This window comes from Strigops habroptila, chromosome 2 (genome assembly GCF_004027225.2).
Source record: "Strigops habroptila isolate Jane chromosome 2, bStrHab1.2.pri, whole genome shotgun sequence".
NCBI lineage: Eukaryota > Metazoa > Chordata > Aves > Psittaciformes > Psittacidae > Strigops > Strigops habroptila.
Window position 1 is genome coordinate 36,977,652 of NC_044278.2, and position 27,071 is coordinate 37,004,722.

Below are 27,071 nucleotides of genomic sequence, written 5' to 3' on the forward strand. Positions count from 1 at the left end.
ATTTCTGTTCGTTTACTGGCCTTAGAGTTTAAGGACATTTTATCGGAAGTGGTGAGGGTTTTAAACTTTTTAAAAGGGAAACCTCTGATCTTTGTGTAATAATACTTTGTCTGTTGGAGGGTGTAGGACTTGCTTTACATTTTGTGGATTTTGTGATAAAATACCCAGGTTTGTATCACCGAAGCTATCAGTATTGCCCACATTTGACTTGCATAAAAATAATTAGCACAAATCCCTTGAAAATCAGTTGAAATATCTTTGCTTTCTTCTCTGTCAATTTTTGATAGACCTATCTTGTGTTCTGTTCAATACAAATACGCTTTATTTTAGTAAGAAGTGAGCATAGATCCCTAGTCATTAATAAACATAATTAAGTACTTTTATCTTGCTAACGTCATTTGGAGCTAAATTTGAAGCTATTTAATGTCTCTTACTTTTACTATGTTTTTGTTACACTCTGAACTCCTAGAGCTGATCGTAAGAAAAAGAGGTCCCTGTACTGATACTTGCTAATGAAATAACCGGATAATTTTTTGGTGCTATAGGTTGCTTGTGGTGGTTGTCACATGCTAGTTTTTGCTGCTCCAAGACCTAAAGGATTTGAAGAACTCCTCTTAGAAGATTTACATGAAAGCTATTTGACTGCTACAATCTCTAAAATAAGTGGAGACTTACTACTAACAAACACCTTACAACTAACATCAGCACGAATGCGACGTCGAGAGAGGGTAAATTTGGAGCTGTTTAGAGTTGCCATAGTTCTTTTAGGAAACAAAGTCACTTTTAAAGCTCAAATCACAACATATACCCCAGCATATAAATGTGTGTATGTCCTTAAATTATGTGTTTAATTTTAATGTATAAAAAGAAGAATGAAAACCTATCCTGGTCTCAAAATTGAATGCAGGTAGAAAATAGGTATTGGTCAGATTTTACTTGTTTAATTCTATGAAAAAGACCCAAATTGATTTTGTATTTTCTAATGTTAACATCTTAGAAATATTTTTTAAAAGATCGAGAACCTCTTTTTGTTGCTCCCTTTGAGTCCTTGAATATTTTAAACAAGTTCATAGTTTATGAAATATCAAACGAGAACGTTTCACAATCAGCTTAAAATAATCCTAAAACTCTGTAGTTATTTAAAATAGTAGTTGCTTCTCCTTTCTCCCCACTACACATTCCATGTGATTTCATTGAACAGCATGAGTTGGGTCATTTCACTTACCTGTCTGAAAACTACCACAAAGTCACATTTATTTTGTTAAAATTATATTGATGGTTAAATACCTTAACATCATTTGAGATGCTAGTATTTTAAATAAAAATCAAAGTTCTTTTTCTCCTTCATCTGTATTTTAAGACTGCTTGAGACTATTGTGTACAAACGATCTAAAATATCCCCCCACTATATACCTATTATGCTCCCTTCTGGCTTCTTGTGCCCCTCCTCACTGGCAAAGCATGAGAAACTGAAAAGTCCTTACCCCGATCAAGGTAAGCACTAGTTATCAACAACTAAAACATCGTATGTTATTAGCACTGTTCTCAGACTAAAGCCAAAACACAGAACTGCATCAGCTACTAGGGAGAAAACTCTATCCCAGCCAAAACCTGGACAATATTTCTCCACTTTTTAGGACTGTAAATGTTTATATTTCCCATACAAAGTTACAACACTGTATCACCAACTAAAAGAAAATACTGAAAGGTTGCTTACATTTTATTATTCTGCTTTTATTCTCAATGTATATTTTTTTTAATCTTCTACAGGGTAAGTCACCAGAACAGTTTAGTCGAATGGCACAAACTCTGCCTCCACTGGGAGAAAGCTTCTTAAAATCTTCATTACCTGTGACTAGCAAGACTAGTCCCTTCTGGTTTTCTGCAACAAATCTTCCTAAAGCTGAACCTATGAAGCAGAGACGCCATAAAAAAGGTGAAGTGTCCCCATATCTTGCAGCTGTTTTCTGACAATTATGTGGTTTGGCTCTCATCAATCATAAACAAATGCTCAGTTTGAACCTGAAAAAAGGTTTAAATTCAGTCTTGCCTCAATAGGGTCCAGCAGCATACAGACATGAAAGTTGAGAAATGCATACGAGCACTGCCTTACACTGTTCATATTTGGAAAATGTGCTTAAAGATTCAGAGGAGGGCTGAGTGAAAGAGAAACAATTTCTAAATTGTACCTGTGGTTTCTCCTAAAGAAATAGAACTTCACAAAACCACTGTAAGATTAGTAACCATTTTCATCCATTTTCACAAAAAAGAAAAAGAATTACAGAAAAAAAAAATTGATCAGGAGCAATCTTAAAAACTCAGAAAGGCCTACAAGAGATCTTGGGTAAGAAAAAGGTCTACTGATTCTTACATCTTTCTTCATCACTTGGAAGTGAAGAAGTGCAAAAGTATTCTTCACTCTCTGTTATCTAAGATAATAATGATTTGCAATATTCTGGCTAATGCAAAAACCTGCATAACAATGATACTGATACAGAGCTGGACTTAAGCACAATTCTGTAGAGCAGTTCTGGACTTTACCTGGATTCTTGGGCATGTGTGATTTCCTGGAAAGAGCAATGCTAAAGAGTGCAGAATGCAGTGCTTCTGTGTAAAAGTTTGCTCAGATTTATTGGACAGTCAAATCCAATTTGAAAGTAATTAATTCAGTTAGAATTAAGATTATTATTTGTAAAGCTGCCAGCATGTCCATTTGCATTTCTGGTTCCAAGAAAGCAATGGGGTGAAATTTAAATTGCCCTTAGAGTCTTCTGAGGCCTAGAACCTCAGGTTTCGTGCCATAGGAAATTGGCCATATAACTGATGAACTTGAGGTGAACCTAAAAATTATGTAGGTACGTTTTTATGATGCAGCATTGGATTTAAACTCACTTGTCTCGCCATCCATTACACAGATAATGTTTAATGTAGATAATATGACTGCAGCTAATGTAGTCTAGGTGGTACACTATTATTAAAGAGATTATCCAAAAGCAGCTTTGTCCCATGTAATATTTATGCATTGAAAGCCTGCAAAAATTGTCAGAGATCTACAGTGCGCTGTAGCACATTGCTGAGCTACCTTTAATGTTAATACTGATGAAAAGGAAGTGGAAGTGTTTCTGCTGTGTTTTACGCTGGGGGAATCAGAAACCTCAGGACTTCAGTCCTACATCAGTAAAATAATCTATTTTACTCTATTTTACAACAGTGGGGTGTTCTGCTGGTTACATATTGCTTGTTCCTATGGTATTTGTTCACTTCTCCCCTATTTTACCTTGAAGTAAAGAAAAAGAATCATCAGAAGGATAAACCTGATGAACGTTCTGCAGAAGAAGATTCAGATAATGAAAATAATGACAGAAACCTTGGAGATACAACTGACATCCTAAATATGGTAATATATTCCACTAATGAATTTGTGATTCAATCACTTTTATTCAGAGAAAGAACATAGCAGCTGAATTATGTTTCAAGTTGTAGTTCAGAACTCATGGCTAGCCCAGAACATCGTATGTGACACCAAGAAGTACTGAGCATGCATTTAATATCATCATTATTCAATGCTAAAGCTTGATTTTATTTTCCAAGTAATGTTGTAATAACAGATGTTGTAATAAGAGATTGAAGGAGTCCCAGGTAGTGCAGCCCCTCCCTCCACTTTACCTCAGAAAGAAAAGGAGAATGACACTGGATACCACATGGTGATCTCTCTTTCTGACCTTCCTTATCTTGAGAATTTCCAAGAGAGAATTGCAGGAAATTAAGCAGAAATCTGTCCTTTCCTTTTTCAAGAAGAGCTTTTTAAGTACAGGTGGGTCATATTAAAGGGAAGACCAAAATGCAGACATTTTGGTTATTTTGTGATTCCCAAGCATGTTCCTACATATTTCTTTTATTTAAAAAATATGTTCACCTTATCAGTTGTGCACCTCTCCAAAACACTTTGTTCTCTTGGCAGATAGGGCATGTCCTGGTCTTAATGCAGTGCACTGGGAAGATGTTGAGTTTTGTCTTTTTTTTTTTTTTTTTTTTTTTCCGAATTTCAATGGAATGGAAACAAATGAGGAACCCACTGTGTCTCAGCTCAGAATATGTTGTCATATTCTGGAAGGACTGCATGTCTTACAGGAATTATTATTTGTTTGTACTTCACAGTGCTTAGTAATTTAACAGTCAGTGCATACCATTAGGTTATAAAACTTTATTTTCATTTACAAGAAAAAATTTGGTTTTGGATATAATGCACAACGTGGCCTTTATTAATTTACTGAGGCATTTATTTCTAATTTATTGCACACCTTATGTGCTAGACTTTTTTCTCCTTTTTTGGTTTTGTATGCATTGTGAATCAATTTTAAAACATTAATCAGAATGGAAGAGTAAATTTTAAAAAAGCCAGGCAAACTTTTTTGTTTAATAAAAGAATTGCTCTTCTTGTGTCTGAATGAAATAATCTGTTACAGCGTAGTTGTTTCATTTTTTCTAAACTGTGGCAACATACATCTTATTGACGTGACAAGAGAAGGAAAAATCTTTAATATCATATTGATGACACACATTCTTGGGAGTCAAAACCCGAACTGTCTATCCTCACTGTGTTGAAAAGAATATGGTTGTTAAACCATAAGCAGTTAACAAACAGCAGCAGAGAACATTTCCTTGTCATTTGGAGTATATGGGAAGGGATGACCAAAATCTCGCTGTACTTGCCCATTTAGTAGTATCAAACTGGATGTTAAGTTGAAGGTTGTGATGATCAGGGAGTAAGGCATTACATTTTTAGCCACAATTAACAGTGAGTAGAAGGTGAATCTACAGACAGTTTAGATGTTGACATCTAAGCTGGTTAGCCCTCTCTTTATAAGCAGTAAGTGAGGGAGTGGAAGTGAAATAGTTATGTGATCATACAGATTTGTCTCAAGCTCTGTTTAGTAGAACCGGGCTTTGATGCTGCTTTCCCTATTAGTCATATTTTATTTTTTTTTTAATAGAGATCTTATTTTTTGCAGACACATGCAATGAAATTGAATCCCAGTGACCAGTCCTGGAAATTATCACCACTTCAAAAACAAAAGGTACTGTAAATAATTATATATATTTGTATACTTATGCCAGTGTATCAAAGATCTGTAATTCTTGTATTATCCTTGTACTTTATTGTTTTGCTTTGAGTTTTAAAAAAGCTGGGCAAATTTTATAGGCCTCCTCTTGCTAATTTTCTGAATATCCACAAGGTAAAATTCTAAGAAGCTGACTGAAGTCAGAGAGAATTTGTGCAGGCACATAGAAGTATTCAGCATAGTCTGAGATGAGAGTATATAATACTTCATCAGTTAAGGAATGAAAATCTATCATACACGCTTTCTAACTTAAGCTGATTACATACGTATCTATGGTTTTATTGATATTAAAATATTTTAATTGACTTTTGAGACACAATGTAAGTAAAGATTTTATTTACAGATATTCACCATGGAATATATTTAAAGGAACAACAATACTTAATTGGTTTTAATTATGAAATTAAAATGCTTTTATATTACCTTTCTATTTCACTCCTAAAGTGATCACAGCATTTTGGCATTTTTCATATTTCATTGTAATTTTATATTTTTAAAATTATTCTGCAGAATTTGTTAAATAAGTGTAAAATTTAAAGTAGAAAGACATCAGATTTTCAAATTTATTAGAGCATAAAAGTGAATCCATCAAAAGATTTCCCAAGGAGAATGGTGGAGGAAGGTGTAAGGGAACTGCAGTTTTTTCCTTCTCTTCACACAACTGCATGAATTGCATGTGCTTTAGCTTATGGGACATGATACTGGCTGCACAGCTCTTACTGCATTCCCTTTGAGAACTTGGATAGTGAGAAAGGTGTAGCAGTACATTTACCATCAAGAGAATGTTACATTCTTCTAGTATGTGCCCTTGTAAATTCATTTCATGTGAAATACTCTACCTTCTATGCTATCTTTTAGTTTCCTCATGTAAATTTTCTTCTCTTGTTCAGATGTTTTTGTAACCTTTTTCTTTTGCTGTCATTTGTCTTTAATGCTTTCCTTCTTTCTTTTTTATTTTCTGCTTCTCATGTGGAATAGAAGAACAATAAAAATGTGAAACTGAAAAGAGATGGTAAGGGTGGGCTGAAAAACAAAGATTCTGACTTAATGAAGGAGGGGTCAAAATTAGACTCTGGCTCTTTACAAAAGCAGTCTTCACTTTCAGAGTTACCAGGACAAGACTTAGAAAAAAGTAGTGCCTTTGTGGGGAAGCCCATGGCCAAAAAAACCACAATGGCAGGTAAATCTGAGAATGCACAAACTGTTGGTGTATTGAAAAGTCGTGTTCAACAAGTCACTGGGGACAAATGCAGATTAGTGAAAACAGAAAAAACATATGCAGAAAATCCTGAATTTGTCAGAGAGGATCTTCTCACTGAAAAGCAAATTCTGACTGAAAGAACGAATTCTTCCAATAACAAGTCAAAAGCTGTTAAATCTAAGAAATCCCTAAAAATCAATGTACTTCCTCCTGCATCCAGGGATCAGCCCCAGACTGATTCATTAATTACACAAAAATATCGTCCTGTTAAAAAGCAAGGAAGTCAAGAAGCAATAGAAAGTCAGAACAAAATAAAGGATATTGTTGAAAAATCTAATAAATGTGAAAGAATATGCAGCAGAGGAGAAGAAAATAGTGAAGAGCAGAGAGGGTTTAAAAAGAACGATCATTTTTTGAAACAAATCTCTCTGTCATCATCTTCAACTGAGGAAAATAGTAATGATCTTGCAAAATACGTACTTAAAAGTAGCGAAAAAGGTGAAGAATACTATAAAGGCAGAAAGGTCCAGAAGGCAGTTAAAACAGTGGAAGCAGTGAAAGTCTTGGACTTAGAAAAAGAAGACGATGAGATTGAGGAGATGCAAGCTGCGAACAGTGAGAAAAAATATGTAGAAGAGACTGATATAAAAAGCTTGAATGAGGAAGAAACAAACTCTGAAGTTAAATCTGATGAAGACGGACAGTTAGAAGAGGAGGAATCTAATCAAGAGCAGGAGAATGAAGGCAGCGAAAAGAGTGAAAGTGAAAAAGAAAAACCAGACGAAACAATTGGGAGTGAAAATGAACAAGGGGAGGAAGAAGAAGAAAGTGAGGTTAAAAAAGATAGAGATGAAGTTTCAGTAGAAGGAGATGAAGAGGAAAAACGTAATGAGGAAGAAAATGAAAGAGGAGAATCACAAGCTGAAAAAGACAGTGAGAACGAGGGTGCAGAAGAGATGGAACAGATTAATCAGGAAGGTGGCAAAGAGCAAGGAGATGAGGAAGGCAGGTTGATAGAGGAAGAAATGCTGAGGGAGGCAGAAAAGGAGGATATGGAAGAGGAGTATCCTAAAGAGGAAGACACTGAAAAAGAAAAGGAAGAAGAGGTTAAAAGTGAGGGAAGAGACGAGAATGAGAAAGGAGATGAAGGTAGAGAGGCAGGGGAAGAAGAAGAGGTAGAGGCAGAAGAGGAAGGAGAAGATGAAAAGGAAAATGAAGATGAAATCCAAGAAAGCGAGAATGAAAAAGACAAAGAGGGTGAAGAGGAGGAATTAGAAGAATCACTGGCAGGGAGGGAAGAAGAGGTATCTGAAGAACAGGAAGAGGAAGATGTAAATAGGAGGACTAAGGAGGTAGGGGAAGATGAAGTAGAAGACAAAACAGGAGATGAGGAAGAGGAAGGAGCAGAGGCAGAAGCAGAAGGGGAGGATAGGGCAAAAGATGAAAATGAGTGGGAAAATGAAGAAGAAAAAGGGGAAGAAGAAGATGAGGAAGCAGAAGGGGAGGAAGAAGAAGAAGGAGAAGGGGGAGTTGAAGATGAGCGAGAAGGGGGAGTTGAAGATGAGGGAGAAGGGGGGGTAGGAGAAGAAGAGGGAGAAGAGGGGATGGAAGAAGAAGAGGGAGAACAGGAGGTGGAAGAGGAAGAGGGAGTGGAAGAAGAAGAGGGAGAAGAGGGGGTGGAGGAAGAGGGAGTGGAAGAAGAAGAGGAAGAGGGAGTAGGAGAAGAGGAGGGAGAAGAGGGGGTGGAAGAGGGAGTGGAAGAAGAAGAGGGAGAAGGGGGCGTGGAAGAAGAGGGAGAAGAGGGAGTAGAAGAAGAGGAGGGAGAAGAGGGGATGGAAGAGGGAGTGGAAGAAGAAGAGGGAGAAGGGGGAGTGGAAGAAAAGGGAGAAGAAGAAAAAGAGGAAGAGGAAGAAGGGGAAAAGGGGGAAGAGGAAGAAGAAGAGGAAGAGGGAGAAGAAAAAGGGGAAGAGGGAGAAGAGGAACAAGAAGAAGAGGAAGGGGATGTGGGAGAGGAGGAAGAGGAAGAGGAGGATGAGGGAGAAGAGGAAGAAGGAGAGGAAGAAGAGGGAGAGGAAGAGGAGGAAGAAGGAGAGGAAGAGGAAAAGGCAAAAAGTAAAAGAATAAATTATAGTAATAAGCTTCCACAAAAGAAAAGCAAAACCAGGAAGCCAGAGAAGACAGAAAGTACTGCTTTACTAAACAGCTCTAAACAAAAAATGAAGTCCAAACAGCATGTAGCCAATGGTTTACATAATTCAGAACAATTTTGGAACAATGTACTACCTCATTATTTAACACTAAAGTAGCATAGACTACTGGAGATGCATTTTAAGCCTATTCAGGAAACTTTGGAACTATGGCAGATTGATTTTTATTACTTAAAAAAAAAATAATGTAGTCAAAATATATTATTATGCATCTGCTTTAAGTGCCAATTTCTTGAAAAAAGACTGAAGAAAATGTTTAGATTTGGGAAGCTTTTATGAGAGAAATCATAAATGGTTGATAAAGTTATTTACACAATCTTTAACACATGATTTAAAAAAATAATTGCTGAGGAGGCAAAATGTGTTTGCCTCTTAAATCGTAATGTCATGCTGACAACATGAATTATACATTGTAACAGTGACATTGGAACATTCAATTGCCTTTGAATCAGATTTCTTAAGGTAATATATCAGTTTTAGTTGCAGAATAGCTTACTTGTTAATGTGCCTTTTAGAAAATGAGTGTCAGTAAATTATTAAAGATGCATTTTTTTAAATTTTGGTATCACTCCATATGCATTCCCCCTACTTTTTTTCTGCTCAGATAAATGGTAAAATGTTTGAGTACTCAGCATAAATTAAAGAAAGGATGAGTTGCTAAATTTACATGGGTCAAGAGATGGGAGGTAAATGGAAATGCAGGCGTGGGTAAACCGTGGCCTGGGCTTTTTCAAAGGCCTTAAGGTTGACTTCTTATTTTGGTGTCAGCACACAATTATGTGCAAAATGACAAAGCCAAGTCCCAGAATCTGGCCTAGATTACATTAGAGTCAGAATGCATCTTTTTAGGGATAATTTTTGACAATCACATTTGGTGGTTAGATATAATTAAGAATTTGAAAATACACACCTGTAAACCACTATTTACTTGTTTACACTATGCAATACACAAAAGATTCTATATCTGCCTACAAAAGACTACATGACATTAGTCATCTGAGTTTAAGGTTATCAAGGATGGGACTATGTTTTGTGGCTGTGTGAAGCGTTTTCAGGATCACAGCCTAAGTTTCTCCTCATTGGAGAATATTTGTGGTTTTCCCTCCCAAAAATCACATCTGTGATCTCCAAAAAGAGGACAATGTAATAAACTGAGAAGCCAGATGGAATAGTAAAGTGGTGTGATAGTCTGAATTCTTTTTGCAAAAGAGAAAGTATGTTAATACTTCTGGAGTTTCCTTAAAATACACAAACCACTCTTGAAAATTATTTTTGTAAGATACTGCATTACTGTTTCAACTGTTAGTGGTTGAACTGGCAAAAGAAGGGCTAGGGACTCATCATACAGCATTATTACTTAAATACTATGGTAATGGGTGGTCTGAGAAATTTTTGTAAACAGATTTCAGTCTTGACATTCTCTAGAAAATAGTTATTTGAGTCCTATTTGAAAATGAGGACAGGAGAAGAAAAGAATCAAAACGAGCAAATGTCATTCAATAAAAATGTTAATGGAATCAATACCTATGTTGAGATTATTTTTAATGTTGTTTTGTAAGACACTGGCATTAAACTATCTTTGACACAATGTGTCCAGAATTTATTTTCTAAAAAGGCTGTAGTAGATTAATAATTTGCCAGTAGATTCTAGTCCAAGTCGATCCTTCCTACCTCAGTCACTCCTTCCATATACTGCGTTTGAAGGTAAGATCAGTTTCGGATACATGCTGTGCCTAACTAACAGAAAGTTAGTCCAGTGACTGTATCTTGTCCCTGTGAAATTTGTTTCCAGCTTTGGGATCTTTTGGAATACATTATCTTGACATCAGCATGTGTAAGTCTTTGGAAAAGGGTAAGTATCCTCATATTCTGATAGAATGGAATATTTTAACAGTTAAATACAGTGGCCAAGAAAACAATGCTAATGACAGAGTCCTCCTATTTTGAAGAAGTGCTGAGTTATCACTGAACTGCTGTGAAAATATTTGCTTTTAAAACTAAGTGGAGCTAAACTGTGTTATTTTATCTTTCTTGGGAAAGATTAGGATGTTACTGTGATAAAACTTAGTGTAATATGGAAAAGTATTTTTATAGGCCTAAAACTGTGTTTCTTGGATATGACATCTACTTTATTTGTGTTTCTAAAATTCAGCTTTGGAAGAAAACTGTGCTGTGAAAAAAAAACCCAAACAACTTGTTATTTCTTGTGAAAAATACTTTCTGGGGTGTAGGGGGAAAAAGCGAGAGCACTTTGAAGCAAGTGATTTCCAAATCCACATAGGATTGGCTCTTCATTTACTGTCTCGCTGTAGCTTTAAATCCTTAGGCAAATGAGGGCCATTTGTTGTTCTTCTTTTGACATGCACTGATGGCATAAAGCCTTCAGGAGAGTAAAGCAAGCCAAGTTGCACGCATCTTCTTCGTTTTATCTGGATGAAAATTAATTGAATTGAGAACTGCTTTTATATTGTTTTGTGGATCATTCCTGTGGTAGGGGAAAAGCAGAGCATTACTCCAGCACTTCTAAGGGTTTTCCACAGAATTGTTACATAAAGTGTACCCTGTGCCAACGTTTCTGGGCTTTGGGGGGGACTTTGGAACTCCATTAGTATAACGGGTGGAATTTTATTTAGTTTGACTCATGCTGGTTTATAAAGTTTGGTACTTGTGGTTTTGTGGAAATTCAGTATGTCCTTGGTATTTATTATGGGATATAAAAAGATTTATGTGCAGTACTTAAGCAACATGGCAGAGGTACTCCTGAACTAGTTTTCAGTAGAGAAAAAATATCCTGCAATAGACAGACAACTGCTCAGACCAAAGGTCTATCTAGTCTAACATCTTTTTTCACAGTGACTACTGGTGAATGCCTGGCAAAAAAAAAAGGTGTGATCATTCAGTATACCAAATATATTCAGTATATTCAGTAATTTGTGTTTCAGCAGGTGTATCTATTATATTTAATAGCCATTTTTCTTCCATGAATTTCATTCCATCAATTTTTAACCCTTTTAACATCCAGTATATGTTTCGGCAAACATTTCTTAGGTTATTTTATGCATTGTTTGAAAAAGTAACTTTTTTTTTCTTGAATCTCTCTTTTGGTTCCTTCATTTGATGTCTGTGTATTCTTGTACTAGAAAAAGAGTGTTTATTACTTCTTCTTGATTTATTCCCTCATGATTGTCACATGGAAAAACTGTTCAGCTGTGTGGTTTAAATCAAATCAAGTTCACAGTGATTTTTTGCCTTATTAATAACAGTTAACCAGCAATCAACCAACTACACGTTCAAGATCAAGAGCAGTGATACAGTGGGTAACAACACTAGACATCCATAAAATATTAATGAGCACCTGCAAATTTCTAAGCGCTCTTCCAGAGTTAATCTCAGAAGTTTTAATCCGCCTTCATGCTCTCACATACGTGTTGACAGAGTTACATATGCACATACTGCCTATTGTAGCAGGCATGAATTACAAGCACATATCCCATTTTTGGTGAGCAGCGTGCAAGTCTGCTTTTGCCACACAGCTACTGTTAGAGATGAGGGTGATCTAGATTACTTTTGAATATGCTGTAGTACAACTTTTATGCCTGAAAAATTTCAGCAGGTAAATTTTCCCATTATTTATTCAGATAATAGTTCTCTTTGCAAAATTGATGCTGAATAACAAAAATGTAATTCTCCAAACTGCAGAAGATGTCTGGTTTTCATTCACTACTTTTTGTCCTGTTTGTCTTATCTGGATAGGCACATGGTCATTCTTTAGAACAGAGTGTCCTGGGTTCTGAGTTACAGGCTGGGTGTAAACCACGACATGGGGACTTTGGGAATCATGCAGAAAAGGACATTTAGTTTTTGTTTTCATTGCTTTTATTCACCCCCTCCCCCCAGCTTTTCTGACCTTCAAGATACATTTTTAGCTTACTTTCTCCAAAGATGGCACTACCTTCAATATCTTACCTCTCAAAATAGCAGTCTTTTTATCAATTGAATTTGTCGTGTGAATCCAGTCAAAGTATTAACAACAGTATGGTTAAATACTCTGAAACAAATGACAGTGATTAAAGGCAGAGTATCTTTTTTTTAATGCAGTCTTTTTTCTTAGTGCATATAGGCTGGATTTATGAACTGTGAACTCACCTGCACTTCTGTGTATTTTCTTTAATTTTATAGCGAGTATTACAGAATGACAGAATGGTTTGGGTTGGAAGAGACCTTAAGATTGTCTAGTTCCAGCCCCCCTCCCATGGGCAGGGACACCTTGCCCTAGACCATGTCGCCCGAGACTCTGTCCAGCCTGGCCTTGAACACTGCCAGGGATGGAGCATTCACCACTTCCTTGGGCAACCTGTTCCAGTACCTCATCACCCTCACAGTAAAGAACTTCTTCCTTATATCTAACCTGAACTTCTCCTATTTAAGTTTGAACCCATTACCCCTTGTCCTATCACTAGGATAGTGATAGGACACTAATGAAGAGTTCCTCTCTGGCATCCTTGTAGGCCCCCTTCAGATACTGGAAGGCTGCTATGAGGTCTCCACACAGCCTTCTCTTCTCCAGGCTGAACAGCCCCAGCTTTCTCAGCCTATCTTCATACGGGAGGTGCTCCAGCCAGCTTATCATCCTCATGGCCCTCCTCTGGACTTGCTCCAACAGCTCCATGTCCTTTTTATGTTGAGGACACCAGAACTGTACACAGTACTCCGGGTGGGGTCTCATGAGAGCAGAGTAGAGGGGCAGGATCACCTCCTTCGACCTGCTGGTCACGCTTGTTTTGATGCAGCCCAGGATATATATATTATGGGAAGCAGAATCAAGCTCAGAAATAAAAAAGCTCAGGATCTGCAAACAAAAGAATGTTGTCAGATCTGTAAAAGGAAAAAGAAAAACCAAACCCCAAAAACCCAAACAAACAAAAACCCCAAAGCAAAGTAAATGTAACAGGGCAAATTCTCAACTCATTTTTAAATGTGCAATTCAAATAAATGATTGTGCTTAGTACTGTGGCACTGTATGAGCAAATATTTTGCTTGCACAAATGGCAAACCTATAGTTTCATCCTCAGTGAAGTTCTGTGCGTGTTTGTGATCTGAAGTCACTGAGTTGTGACTTTTTTATACATTTTTTTCATATGTTTTAATGGAGAGAGGAGAGGTTAGCTTTTGCATATTGAAAGGATTTTGAGGAGATGGCTTTGTCATTAGAAAATTGCACTGCTGAGAGCTACAGAGGCTTTGTTTTTCTATTGCCAAAAGAAAAAGCAAGTACACTTAATCACTGTCCTTTTTAAGGATTTGTGATAGTGTCTATTGCTTCTTTGCGTGGCATCCTCATGCTATAATAATTTAAACAAACATTAATACCGTTATCTCAAAACCCCATATTTAACTATGAAAATATTTGTTATCATCAATAATGACCTATCTAATATGAGTTTGGGATTGTGAGCCACTGTGGCATAGGCTGGTTTTCTTACAGGAAGTGTAAAATACTTTCATTCTATCCAACATCTAGCCAAGGCACAAAATAACTGTCATAATTAGAAACACAGCAGCAGAACTGCTGCAAAATTTAATCTCTTTTACTTGGCACTTCATTGTTATCTCTGAGGAGAAGAACAGCAAAGCAAACCTGAATGTGTCCTTTATCAAAAGTACAGAAAGAAGTTAAGCCTTGCTTTAAAGCTGACCTTCTGATAGCTGGGATAGAACCTTCACAAGGGCCAGCATGACGTGGAGAACAATTGCATGGGGAGGCTTATGGGACTTGTGTTACTAAGTTGGGTGGGCCATGAGAAATCTACCTGTACAAGATGAGAACAAGTTTAAAGGGTTTAAAGATTATTGATGGTTGCACAGAAATTGCCTCTTTTACATCAGAGTATTTTGAAATGGGGGATCACCCCCAAGAAACCCCATCTTGCAGGCTGTGGACATTTTAGCAGTGACTTCTAGGGCATCCCTTTCAGGAACGTATGGAGAACAGAATCTTGGAAGAACCTTCCTGTGCGCTGTGGTGTTATTGCTGAAAATTTGCCTTTGCTTGTATTTTTGTCTAAGCACTGAAGAATAATAATCAGCATGGTTAAGGCAGGATTTCAATGAAAAGCACAGAATTTTGGAGAGACATGCAGTTCTCTAAGCTGCATAGCACAGTAAAAGCAGAAAGTAGTGACTGTCGTCATACGCTTGAAAATACGTGAGAGCTGCAAGACAAACTCCAGACACTAAAACTTTTTTCTAGAAGAATTTGGAAAAAATGCACAAACTGCATCCAAGTGTGGGCTAATATTCCCCAGTCAGTTTCTCTTTGTGTCTGTTAGGATTAAGAACTCATTTTATGAAGCATAATGTCTTCCAGAGGCACACTAAGTTTTTTAGATAACATCAACATATTCTGATTTGGAGTTGCTCATTACATTTCATCTCTTTTGCTTAAGTACTCAGGAGTTGTTTTGGCATGCTACTTCTAAGTGACTGAATATTAAAGAGTATTTATGTTACTATGTAAAATAGCTCGCAAGAGATTATAATTTACGTAAATAGTCTCCAACTTGTTTTATGATTCTTAAAAAAGCACCTTAAAATCTTTCTAGTTTTATAGAGGATTTTTTTTTTCCTTTTCATCCTGGAAATTGATATTATTTATTTGTTCTCTGAAGAAAGCAAACTTTTAGTAGAAGTTAACAGTTTTGTATATGAAAGCTTAGTGCATCTGAGCTATTTCAGATGTGGATTTATCTTGAGGAATAAATAATAAAAATCTGTTTTGAATTGCTAGAGAAAGCAAATCCTTTAGACAACTCTATATTGGTTTTGTAGTAAGTAGTCAAAACCTAAAGCGAATCTCAAAGTACAAATACTGTCTTCTTTAGAATGTAGTTTACATTAAAATTTTATACATTGTTAAAATAACAACTACATTGTTAAGCAGTTACCTTCACTCAAACCAGAATGCAGAGATGTATCTTTCTCCAGGTACACCTGCAGCAGCAAGCTGGCAAGCCCCAGAATAATTACATTAAAGCCAACTGAAATAATCTTTAATGTCATCAAAAAAAGGACACTCTGTTACTGTGTAATAATGTCAGTGTATTATCTCAGAATGACATCTAAAGTTTTGATTAATAGATGTAATCAGAATAATTCTCCTAATGCTAAGTATGTGCACGACATCCTTGTTCCCGCACGACAACCTTGTCTCTAAATTGGAGGGACATCAATTTGATGGGTGGACCACTCGGTGGATAAAGAGCTGGCTTGATGGCTGCACGCAAAGAGTTGTGGTAAATGACTCGATGTCCAGTTGGAAACCTGTAACGAGTGGTGTCCCTCAGGGATCAGTGTTGGGACCGGTCCTGTTCAACATCTTTGTCAGCGACATGGACAGTGGGATTGAGTGCGCCCTCAGCAAGTTTGCTGACGACACCAAGCTGTGTGGTTCAGTTGATACGCTGGAGGGAAGGGACGCCATCCAGAGAGACCTTGACACGCTTGTGAGGTGGGCCGATGCCAACCTTATGAAGTTTAACCAAGCCAAGTGTAAGGTCCTACACCTGGGTCAGGGCAATCCCAGGCACAGCTACAGGCTGGGCAGAGAAGAGATCCAGAGCAGCCCTGCAGAGAAGGACTTGGGGGTGTTGGTTGATGAGAAGCTTAACATGAGCCGGCAGTGTGTGCTCGCAGCCCAGAAAGCCAACCGTATCCTGGGCTGCATCAAAAGAAGCGTGACCAGCAGGTCAGAGGAGGTGATCCTGCCCCTCTACTCTGCTCTTGTGAGACCTCACTTGGAGTATTGTGTACAGTTCTGGTGTCCTCAACATAAAAAGGACATGGAGCTGTTGGAGCGAGTCCAGAGGAGGGCCACGAGGATGATAAGAGGGCTGGAGCACCTCCCATATGAAGACAGGCTGAGAGAGTTGGGGCTGTTCAGCCTGGAGAAGAGAAGGCTGCGTGGAGACCTCATAGCAGCCTTCCAGTATCTGAAGGGGGTCTACAAGGATGCTGGGGAGGGACTCTTCCTTAGGGACTGTAGTGGTGGGACAAGGGGTACTGGCTTCAAACTTAAACAGGGGAAGTTTAGATTAGATATAAGGAAGAGGTTCTTTACTGTGAGGGTGGTGAAGCACTGGAGTGGGTTGCCCAGGGAGGTTGTGGATGCTCCATCCCTGGCGGTGTTCAAGGCCAGGCTGGACAGAGCCTTGGGCCACATGGTTTAGTGCGAGGTGTCCCTGCCCATGGCAGGGAGGTTGGAACTAGATGATCTTAAGGTCCTTTCCAGCCCTTACTATTCTATGATTCTATGTGAACTGCCAGCCTGTGCCAAAAGCGCACAGATCTGTGGGAACTTGTAGGTGCTTGTGTTTGGCTTTTAGTAAATAATATATACTGCATGGCAAAGTATTGGCAGAAAAAAACTTAGGAAAAAAAACCCCAATGAAAATGAGTCTGCTCAATCAGTTTCCAGTGATGTTATTTACAGCTACGTATTCATTACTTCATTCCATTTTTCTCAGAGTGACACTATCCTGTTGGAGGATGCAGCTGAAATATAACAGGTACTGTTGTAATTAGGCATTACATATTCAGGGTAGTCATTATATGTGGGCATCTACTACTTCAAAACATTTTCATCCATCGTATTTACAAGAAGGCATAAGTATCTTTAAAGTTCAATTGTCACTTGACATGTAGCAACTGAAACCCATGCCTGACATAAAAATGATTTCCAGTTGTTTCACTTTCTGCACCATGTGCCTGAAATTATGAGTTCAGCTTTGCATTGGTATTTCAGGATTCTTACATGACAGAAGCTGTTAAATCTCACATTTGAGTACTCTAATTTAAGTACTTATGTCTTTGAATTTTGCCGGTCATCAAACTGGTTAGCACTTTCTTTAATAATCATTAAAGTGAAAGATACTTCTCTAAGGTTCAGAATAGCCAAACTAAAAACTTTTCTTGTATTAATAGCTACAAAATGAAAGCCCAGTTCAAATTCCTGATGACAAATGGCTAGCACTGGATTTTAAGATACTAAGCTTTCACTGTAACTGCCAAGTAAGAAGCTACAAGGTATGTATCTTAGCTTTACTAAATTTTGTCAGGCAGTATTTCCAGTCACTTCACATCAGGTACCTTGACATGGTGACAAGATCAGTACCAACTAGATGTTACTTGTCTACCTGTCCATAGATCTCACACCCACAAAGGGTAAACAGAGTTGTTTGTTTGTTTGTTTGTTTGTTTGTTTTTTCTCTCATCTGCATGTAAAATCATGGTTAATATTTCTACTTTAAATGCTGTTTTGTGAAATGCTAACACAGCGCGTTTTCACAGAAGGGACAACTTGGTAGTGACATTGATGTGCACTAGTATTTCAGAGAACAAAATGATAGCAGTGAAGGATTGATTGGTCTATCCATTCCCCTTCTGCCCTGCATCAGAAAGAAGGATGGTTCTGTAGAGACATACTTTGTCATTGCCTTTACCAGTGCTCAAAGGGAGCGTTGTTCAGTCCCATATGACAGCATTATGCCCATTGACTAACCTCCTTAGACCTGATACCCACCTACTAAGCATCTTCTGCTTCATAGTGAAACTCCTGCTAGGTATGTATTCTATTCAGTTGCTGTATAGGCATGCAAGAGAGCCATGACATACTTTTGGGGCATCTAAAGGTAGTGGGCTACAGGTAAGGGAAGAAATCTGTTCCTTATATGACTAAGACCTCTGCTAAGCAGTTAATGGTTTATGGCTCTTTGGCAGAACAATGCCAAGAAAGAAGCATGTAGCAAACTACCTCATTCTCAGCTTGCTTTAATAATCTTCTGTGTGGATTTTCAACAGTTTCTAGGGTGACTAGAAACAGAAATATCTTTTCTGTAAACCTGAGCTTCCCAGAACTCTCCATTTCTGAGAGGTACACGTAGTAATCACAGATTTCTCTTCATCATTGAGTTTTCACCAGATTTTTAAAAGATTTGCAACTAAATTTGTGTCATCAGTGGTTTTGAAATTTTCTTCCCTAGAAACATAAAATGATGGTGGCAAACAAAATATTTTGACTTCCTGAGGAGGCTTGGAAAGATACCATAAGCCTTCTCTTCTGAAATGCTAATTACGAACAGGCCGTCTGCCAGAGCTCAGTTTCCATAAAATATGTAAGAGGCATCCACAGTGAAATAGTTATGGCAATATAGAGCAACCTAGTTCACAGCTGTCATCTGAGCAAGGTCTGCCATGAGACATGAGTCTCCAGTCTTCAGTGGGACTATCTTTCAGCCAGAGCATGACACCAGGTGAGACAACGGTATGGAACAGACTAAAATTTGTTTCCTTCTCTCCCATAGATGTAAGATGACATTTTTATAGAGCATTTGGAAAATAAATGAATTTATTCTGTATTAATCTGTCCAAAGAAAAGCCAGCTGCAGAAGACAGCTAGACACACTTGAGTTAAACCTACTGAGGCAATGCTGTTGCCAGAATCGTAAGCAAGTAAGGGCATTTGTCCCCTAAAGCTTGGCTACAGCAAATTTTTCCTCAAGAATGTCTTGTTATGAAGGTCTGGGTTCACAGGAAAACCAGTATAAATGCATGCAAAAATTTAAGCAAGCAAAACAGTTCTACAAAATCTATATAGTCTGTGAAGTCTGCAAGATCATCTTTTCAAGACTGATGTTCTGCTGTATGATTTGTTATACTAGAGGCATGAAATGTTTAAGATTGTCTCATACTACTGACAACTTTTTTTTGTCCTTGAAGAAACTGGAACCTCAGACTTAAATGAAAACTGTTTCAAGTATTTCACTTGTATGTTCTTTACTATTTTTGACTTTCTGTGTGTGACCTTGGCCAAGTCAGCTTCTCTGTGTCTCAGCTTTAGAGGGGAAACTATTGAAGTTGTTCTTACAGCATCATCTTTCTGTGAATAGGGAATTCAAAGTGCAATAAGAAAATAAAACTCTTAGAGCATTATGCAAGAGAATAATGCAGAGTTTATACATATATATCTACATATACCATAACATAGTATGTATGTATAATGCATATATACATATACATGCACATATACATACACATATTTGCTTTAATTTGTAGTCTCAAATTCTTCAAAGATTATTATTAATGGCTAGATGATAATTAATGGCCAGATGATAAAGTAAAAGAGTGTCTGTAGTGTGACAGTCTCATCTCTCTTTCACTACCATTAGTAAAAACCCTCCAGAACATGCTTATAAATGGGCAAGTGGAAATGACAGTAATAATGCTGTGCTATTAGAGTTATTATTCAAAATGGGTTATTTTAGAAATTGAATAGATAAGTTGACAGCCAGACACACCTCTGTCAATTTGCAAATACAGTAAACGGAAATATGGTCAGTCTGGGAAGCTGTTTAGTTTAACAACAGTAGGTGTCTTTGGGGTGAAATGAGTGTCTCTCAGCTGTACCAATGTTTTTGAGGAGCATGACTCAGTTGCCTAAACAAACACATCTAGTGTGATTTTAGGTGTTGTGGGATATCATACATGGCTGTGAATTGGCATCTGGAATGATGCAGGTCTACATAAGGTCTACATCCTTACCCCATGTAAGGATGTCTCAGATTTGTAGGATGTCTGAGTGGCACTTAGCAAAAGAATTCCACCAAAGATCTCTGATAACTACAATGGCAGCTTAGATTCTATCTCCTTTGTAGACTCCTGCATTTAAGTATCTTCATGTAGGGTAACAGGAAACGTCTCTATGATAGGACCCACACCTGATGCCTAAGTTTGCCATAAGCAGAACCTGTAGAGCAGTACAGTAGAAGTTCAGCTATTATGCAGCTGTAAAAGAGCAGTGATTTTTGTAGGCATGGGAGTTGTACATAAATCTTGTAAGTTCTGTAAGGCTACTGTACGATCTTGGTGTACAGTTTCTGAAATGCTATAACTAGGTTATAACTATTTTGTAAGAAAGATTATAAACAGCAAGCTCTGCTTTTCTTGGTTACTTTCAGTAGATACAGCTGCCAGGTTAATGAGAATTATAGTGCAATTCCTCATTAGAGACCTTATTAACTGTGAAGGAGGAATGGTTTTGAAAAAAATAAGCTTTGCATTTCTTGAATTATGCTTTGAATATTTAGAAAGGAGGAAAACAGTTGTCAGTGGATAGAAAGCTGGAGATCAAGTGTGCCTAGAGATGAGGCTAGGTATAGGTCATTTCTGACACAGGATTATGTAATTGAAAAGGTGAGGGTTGAAAGGAGAGCTTTTTCCATAGCAGTTTGACTTTGGGACTATTTTCATGTGAATATGTCATGATTCGTTACTATGTAATTAAGAGAAGTTCCTCCTTCAGAACTCAAATTCCCAACTACTACTTTTATTGCCCACACTATATGGAATATCAGTATTTTTGTTATTAACTGTTTCATCAATATCTCCGTATGAGCACAGCTAGAGATATTTACATGGGCTTATGAAGTGGTTAAACATTTTCAGTAGTTCAAAGCTGGACTAAACTCTTCTTTTATATTTAGCTGTCTTTACATATTTTGCAGTGTTATGTTGATGCATGTTACAGAGTGCATACATGACCTACTAATCTTAAATTTACTCCAGTGTGAAATAGCTAGGTTAAATGCCTTCCATAGGCCATAACTATGCTAAACATCTGCAAAGACCTTCTTAATTTTGAAAGAACCAAAAAAAGAAAATTCTGGCTTTCTCACAGATGTCTAAGTAATTCCAGGTCAGTCTGGTACTCCTCTGGAAGACTGTCAGTATTTTATTCAGTGGCTGTTTTTTTACATTTTTTTACAAAGACAAAATCCTGTGCATGTCTTATCTCTAAGCACTGTTTTAAATATTGCAGTGTACCCATGGTGGTACTATTCAACTCTGCAGATAAACTATGCGAATGATAACTAACGCCATTTCCAAAGGAGTTTAGATGAAAATATTTTCAGGTTTTATGGTTTGTTGTTCGTCAGATATCCTGATATGTAAGAGTGCCGGTTGTTTGGATAACCATTGTGTTATGCTACAAAGGAGACTTTCTATCAATGGCAGTTGGCAATTTCTCCTTGAATTTTGTTCCTAATGTTTCTAGAGCTGGAATATATAGCTGGCAATATAATGTACCTTCAGGGTATCTTCAGTTTCCCAGGTGCGCTCTGTAGCGTCAGTGCGTGGTTCATGTGTAGCCTGAACTCCGTGCTGGATTCATCTTTGCTGCTAGCCCATTTCACAGCAGGTCTCAGAACATGGTATGTGCTGCACAGATGTTACACACTGCGGAAAACTCCCTCTAACTCTGCTGTACATGCTGGTATGCACAGTGAGGTTCCTTATATTTCTGCAATGGGAGGGAGAATGTTTCTGTTTAAAATATTGTATTTTGTGCTGTTATAAATACATAAATGCCATTAGTAATGGTATTCTGATTGAATGGAGTAAGAAGGATATAATCAGTTCATTTTTCTACAGTTTTACAAAAACAGCTTTTGCACTTTTAAAACTGTATTTTATAATACCACTGGCTATTTTATTTTACTTCACTGAAGTCTTATCCTAGGCTGAAACTAACTGAAATTTAAATTACATGTCATATTGGATCAGATGAATCAGAACATTGTATCTGGTATTGTTTTATTAATTTTCTTGGGAAATTGATTTTAATGATTTTTTTTCAGTGTTGGAATTGCTACTGATTGGGTTAATTATGCATATTTCAAACATTTAAAGTAAGTATTTCGTTTCAAAAAAAAAGAAAAGAAAAAGTTTGGTTTTATTGCTTTTCCATTAAGGAGACACATGCCAGCAAAACATAAAAGTCACTGCACTCCTAATGTTCATTGGAGGTCTACTTTTTAAAATCAGTTACACTTAGCAAAGCTTGAATGAGGTCTCCTGTGTTTGTTCTTACTCTTTATACTTCTCGGAACATTTTCGTTTGAGTTTTCTTGTTCTTAGTCAATTATGATGTGTGATGGACTGGTGTAAAATGAAGACCATGATATCATTGTGCAGCACAAGTTTCAAAACTATGTTTTGGCCATTTTGTCAAAGGAACAAAACTTGTCTGGAGAGGAAGTGACAGATGATGATGATGACGAGGAGGAGAAGGAGGAGAACGAAAATGAGGAGGAGGAGGAAGAGGAAGAAGAAACAGAAGAAGAAGGAGAAGAAGCAGCAGAAGGAGAAGTAGAAGAAGGAGGAGAAGGAATGGAGAAAGAAGAAATAGAGGAAAAATATGAAAAAGAGAAACATAGTAAAACACCTGAGGGAGAGAAAAGCAATAATAGCCCAGTGGAAACTGAAAAGGTAAAAGCATTTACTCCTGTTAAATTACTGGTGTCTGAACGAATTCGTTTCTATAACTAATATTAGTTTGAATATATGTGTAGCTGTCTTGTAAATGCAAGGTTGTTGTTTGGGGTGGTTCTGGTAGAGAGAGAAACATGTAGGAGTTAATAATTAAACATTTTATTTTTTAACAAGTTTCAAAGTACAGATTTCATTGTTTTGTCTCTCTATAGACAGAAGAGACTACTCAGAAAGAGACCATCATTCAGCAGGGTAAGAATACAATTCCTAAGAATTGAACCATTTTGGACATTCTAGAAAGATAAAACTTTTCTAAGAAATCTCTATTGTGAAAATACTGAACAATGCAGTTATTGTCAGTAGTTGGTAAATCTTGAGAAGTGGTGAAATTTGAGAGGCAATACCACATTACTAATTGTTAATGCTTTGAAAGAAAAATATACTTTTCCCAGTGATGTATTTGAGGAAGTCCACAAGAAGGACTTTCTCTTAGCAGGATTATATTTTACTAAGAGCAGCTGTGGTTGTGTGGTTGCAATGCAATGGTAATTGTATTATGTCTCCAACAACTTGTTTAGGTGCCATGTTTCTTCATTTCAGCAGAGAAGCTTGTGAAAAGCCTTTCTTATCTCTTGTCTACTGACATTTCCTCATTACGTTCACAAACAGTTAGGTGAAATGTAATTACTGAACACTGTTCAGAGATGGTGAAGATGGAAGTCTAGATGTAGCTTGCAGTTTTGATGACAGTTTGAGTGAACTGTATTCGTTTAGAAAAGCTGGGGAGCATGAAGTTGAGTGCCCTATATTCAAGCAGAAACACTTATTTTAAAAATTCTGAAATAATCTATAATTGTTCTTTTGAAAGAAAATAACAAATGTGGTGTAAAAAAGACCACTGTCCTAGTAATGAAGAAGCCATAGCATTTATTTTCAATATTATAGTGGAAATAGCTTGCCCAGAATGGACGCTTAAATATTTTTCCATAACTTAGTGATCTGGAAGTTTCGATATTAAGTTCTAAATTTATATCATTCATGCAGCGACTAAAGGAAAATTTAAACATAGGAACATCAACTCAGATGGAAAGTTTTTCTTTCCCCAGAATTATTTCTATGGAATAAAATTCATGCTGAACCATAACTCCTGCCCTAAAAGTCAGATTTTCCAAATTGGAATATACTTTCAAAATCAGTGTGCAGGACATTGTCTTTTGTCAGCAAGAGGAAACTATGAGTGTAAAGTCAAAACATTTTACATAATGTCACTGCTGTAAGTGTTCTGTTCTTGAAAACAAAGCACCTGGAGAATAATATAAAGGCATTATATAGAGAGATTAAAAAAATAAAAATAGACTTGTCAGGCTGGGCATCAAGGTGAACTGAATATTCTGATTGCTTTTATTTTTATTTTTTTTTTTTGATCCACGTTTTATTTAGTGACTTTTACTTCAAAAATTATTTGAAGAACAGTTTTTTCTGCTCTTCATTTGCAAGAATCAGAAGTTAATATAAGCATTTATATTGTTGTAGAGAAAGAAAGCACTGATAATCACACTGTAAATAATTCTTCAGAGAACACTGATGACCAAATAACTGGAGGAATCGTTGGGAGAACAAGGGTATGTGTCCTGATTTTTCCTTCTAGCTTTATTAGTGACCCAGAAGGCAGTGGGCAGTTACCAAGCTGAAGCAATACCTCAGTTTACCTGATCTGCATAAACAAGTTGCTGAGCAACCTGTTCCTTCTGTTTACGATTTGATTTTATTTTGTGATAAAATAACTTAAAATTGTCCAAATAATTGGACAATAGTACTTCTGTCACTAGCAATGAGATAAAGCCTGTTATCACCTGTTAATGTAAGCCTGCCCATAAAAGACAGGTTATTAATCACATCGGATTTTGATGAGGCAAAATCTTAGGACTTGATTCCTATGGGATGTTGTCTAAAAATATTATCCACCATATTTCTCTCTGAAGGCAGCAGCTGAGCTGGTTGACCTTGTATGTATTTCCAACATACACAGATTTAAAGAATGTGGTTATATGTGTATATATATGTATATGCATGTTGAGGAATACCTTATATGGGATTTCTTACAGGTTTAGGATCCAAAGGTTGCTGCAGAGACTGGCTGCTGTGTTTCCTGTTAAGCAAAGACCTCAAGCACTAATTAACTTTGAGCACATGTGTAGTCTCACTGACATAAAAACAGATTGCTGTTAACTTTAATGGGACTACACACGTTTATAATGAAGCATATTAAACATTTACTGCTCTGGGGCTTTGCAAATCTGAGCCTATATTTTTGGACCTTGCCTCAGATTCTTGTTTGAAAGAAACACAAATAGTTGCACCACTTGCAGTATTTTGTACAAAATATACAGTGTGTAATTTGACAAAATTCAATCATTTTAACTCCTCTGATTCCTATGTGCTATTTTCACACATTTCAAATATTGCAGCAGAATGCTTTTCATTAACGTTTTTTAAGTAGTCATTTTGTATTGGGGATGGGGGGGTGAGTTTACCAAGAATAAATTTGTGACCCAACTGACTTTGGTATATACAAAATGTTTTTGTTTTTTTTTTTTTTTGAACTTCGAATTTCATAGCTGGTTTGGGCATATTATTTACCTGTTTTTTACTTCAGTTTTCCCTGTTTAAGCGAAAGGCACTGAAAGGCCAGAAGAACGTATGTAGCAAAAAGGAAGATAGATCAGGAAAGCCATTACAGAGTGAAGAAGAAGAAAAGGACAACATTCGCAGTGAAGACAGTAAAGATGAAAACCAGAATCATACATTGGAGAATTCCAGGGAAACTGTGACTAACCAGGATGGAAGGATGAAATCTTCTACCTGTATATTACTCTAACACTGTTATAGTATGTAAAAATTTAACAGTCTTAAAGCACATAGTGCAGTTTTGACTTGAAAACAATTATGACTCACTAGATATGTTGGTGGTTGCTTTTTTGATTGATTTGATTGCTGTGATTTTAAACATGCAGGCAATTTTCTTTATATTTATTGGTAATTTCAGTCGTTACAATTGATATGCTTATCAGCACCTTGCTGGAGTTCTGTGGCCTTAACTGTTAATGTTATAAAGCAAAATATATTTTTTTATGTGAAAAGTTGAATACAGGCATTTCATGGTTTTTGCTAAATAATTTTATTCTCTTCAGTCTACAGAGTACCACTTTCAATATGATAGTCTTGCAAAATTGTAATATTTTATTTAAGATACTACTTGGTGTAACAACCTAGGTAAGAACATTGAAGTTCACGTTTTAAAGAGGGTATTCAGTTACCTAGAAATACGTATGCCTCTTTCTGTTTCAACTTAGAAAAAATAGCAATAAAACATTCAAGTTAACTGGTAGGCCATTATTGAGGAATTTACTTACGTATGTGCCTAATTTCATATTTCAAGCAGTTCCATTGGAAATGGTACCCAAGAGTAGTGTAAGTATGTAAGTAAGTATCCTGCCAGACTGGGACTTGAAGAAACCTTTCATTTCTCAGAGGTGCTCAACACCTTTACTCCTGCTGAAATCGGCGTAAGCTGATGGAACTCTCTTCACAGAATCAGACCAAATAAAATCTGGACATCCTCACTGTTGTTTCATTTGGATCTTAATCCATATTCTTTGAACCCTCCTACCTTAATGAGTCTCTAGTGAAGCTTTTCTTACAGGAAAATAATGTAACCAGAGTTACTATGGAATACTTTGGTATGACGAACAGATCATTATGAGCTAAATATTCATGTTTTTCTCAGGTAACCTGGCCTTTCTTCAGATGGAGACTGAGCAGCAGGAGTAATGAATCTCATTAGTGGTACGGATGAGCAGAATGTTTGAAGGTTTTAATTAGCCAAGAAGCAAAAGTGACAAACCGCCTATTCTAATTGCTAGCATTCCCTCTAAATGAAATGTGATTTCCGGAAACTCAGTCCACCTGAGTAAGAAATATAGCCCTTACCATGATGAATCTGATCCAGGGTCTGTATTTGCCCCTTACTAAAATATGTTTATTTTTTTATGAATATACACAAGGGCTAGCATAAATATAAAATAAAGAATTATTTCTAAACAGAGTACTTTTCAGAATACTTTACAAGGGACAGATGATCTTTCTAGAAAACCTAGGAAAATGGTATTTAAGTTCACTGATATATAAACATATTTTAACATGCCTTTGGCCATA

General features: G+C 36.9%; 1 protein-coding gene across 3 annotated transcripts in view; it reads left to right on the forward strand.

Annotated features, from left to right (window-relative positions):
* Positions 1 to 10,558, forward strand: part of RPGR (retinitis pigmentosa GTPase regulator) — a 40,523-nt gene extending 29,965 nt beyond the window's left edge. For 2 of the 3 annotated variants that reach the window (XM_030472584.1, XM_030472593.1), the window contains 5 exons: positions 546 to 728; positions 1,771 to 1,936; positions 3,285 to 3,397; positions 5,013 to 5,078; positions 6,102 to 10,558. In XM_030472584.1, the coding sequence (XP_030328444.1) occupies positions 546 to 728; positions 1,771 to 1,936; positions 3,285 to 3,397; positions 5,013 to 5,078; positions 6,102 to 8,630 (3,057 nt within the window). In that variant the 3' untranslated portion in view covers positions 8,631 to 10,558. The remainder of the gene's footprint in view (positions 1 to 545; positions 729 to 1,770; positions 1,937 to 3,284; positions 3,398 to 5,012; positions 5,079 to 6,101) is intronic. The other variant, XM_030472576.1, reaches the window with a different exon arrangement.
* The last annotated feature ends 16,513 nt before the right edge of the window (positions 10,559 to 27,071 follow it).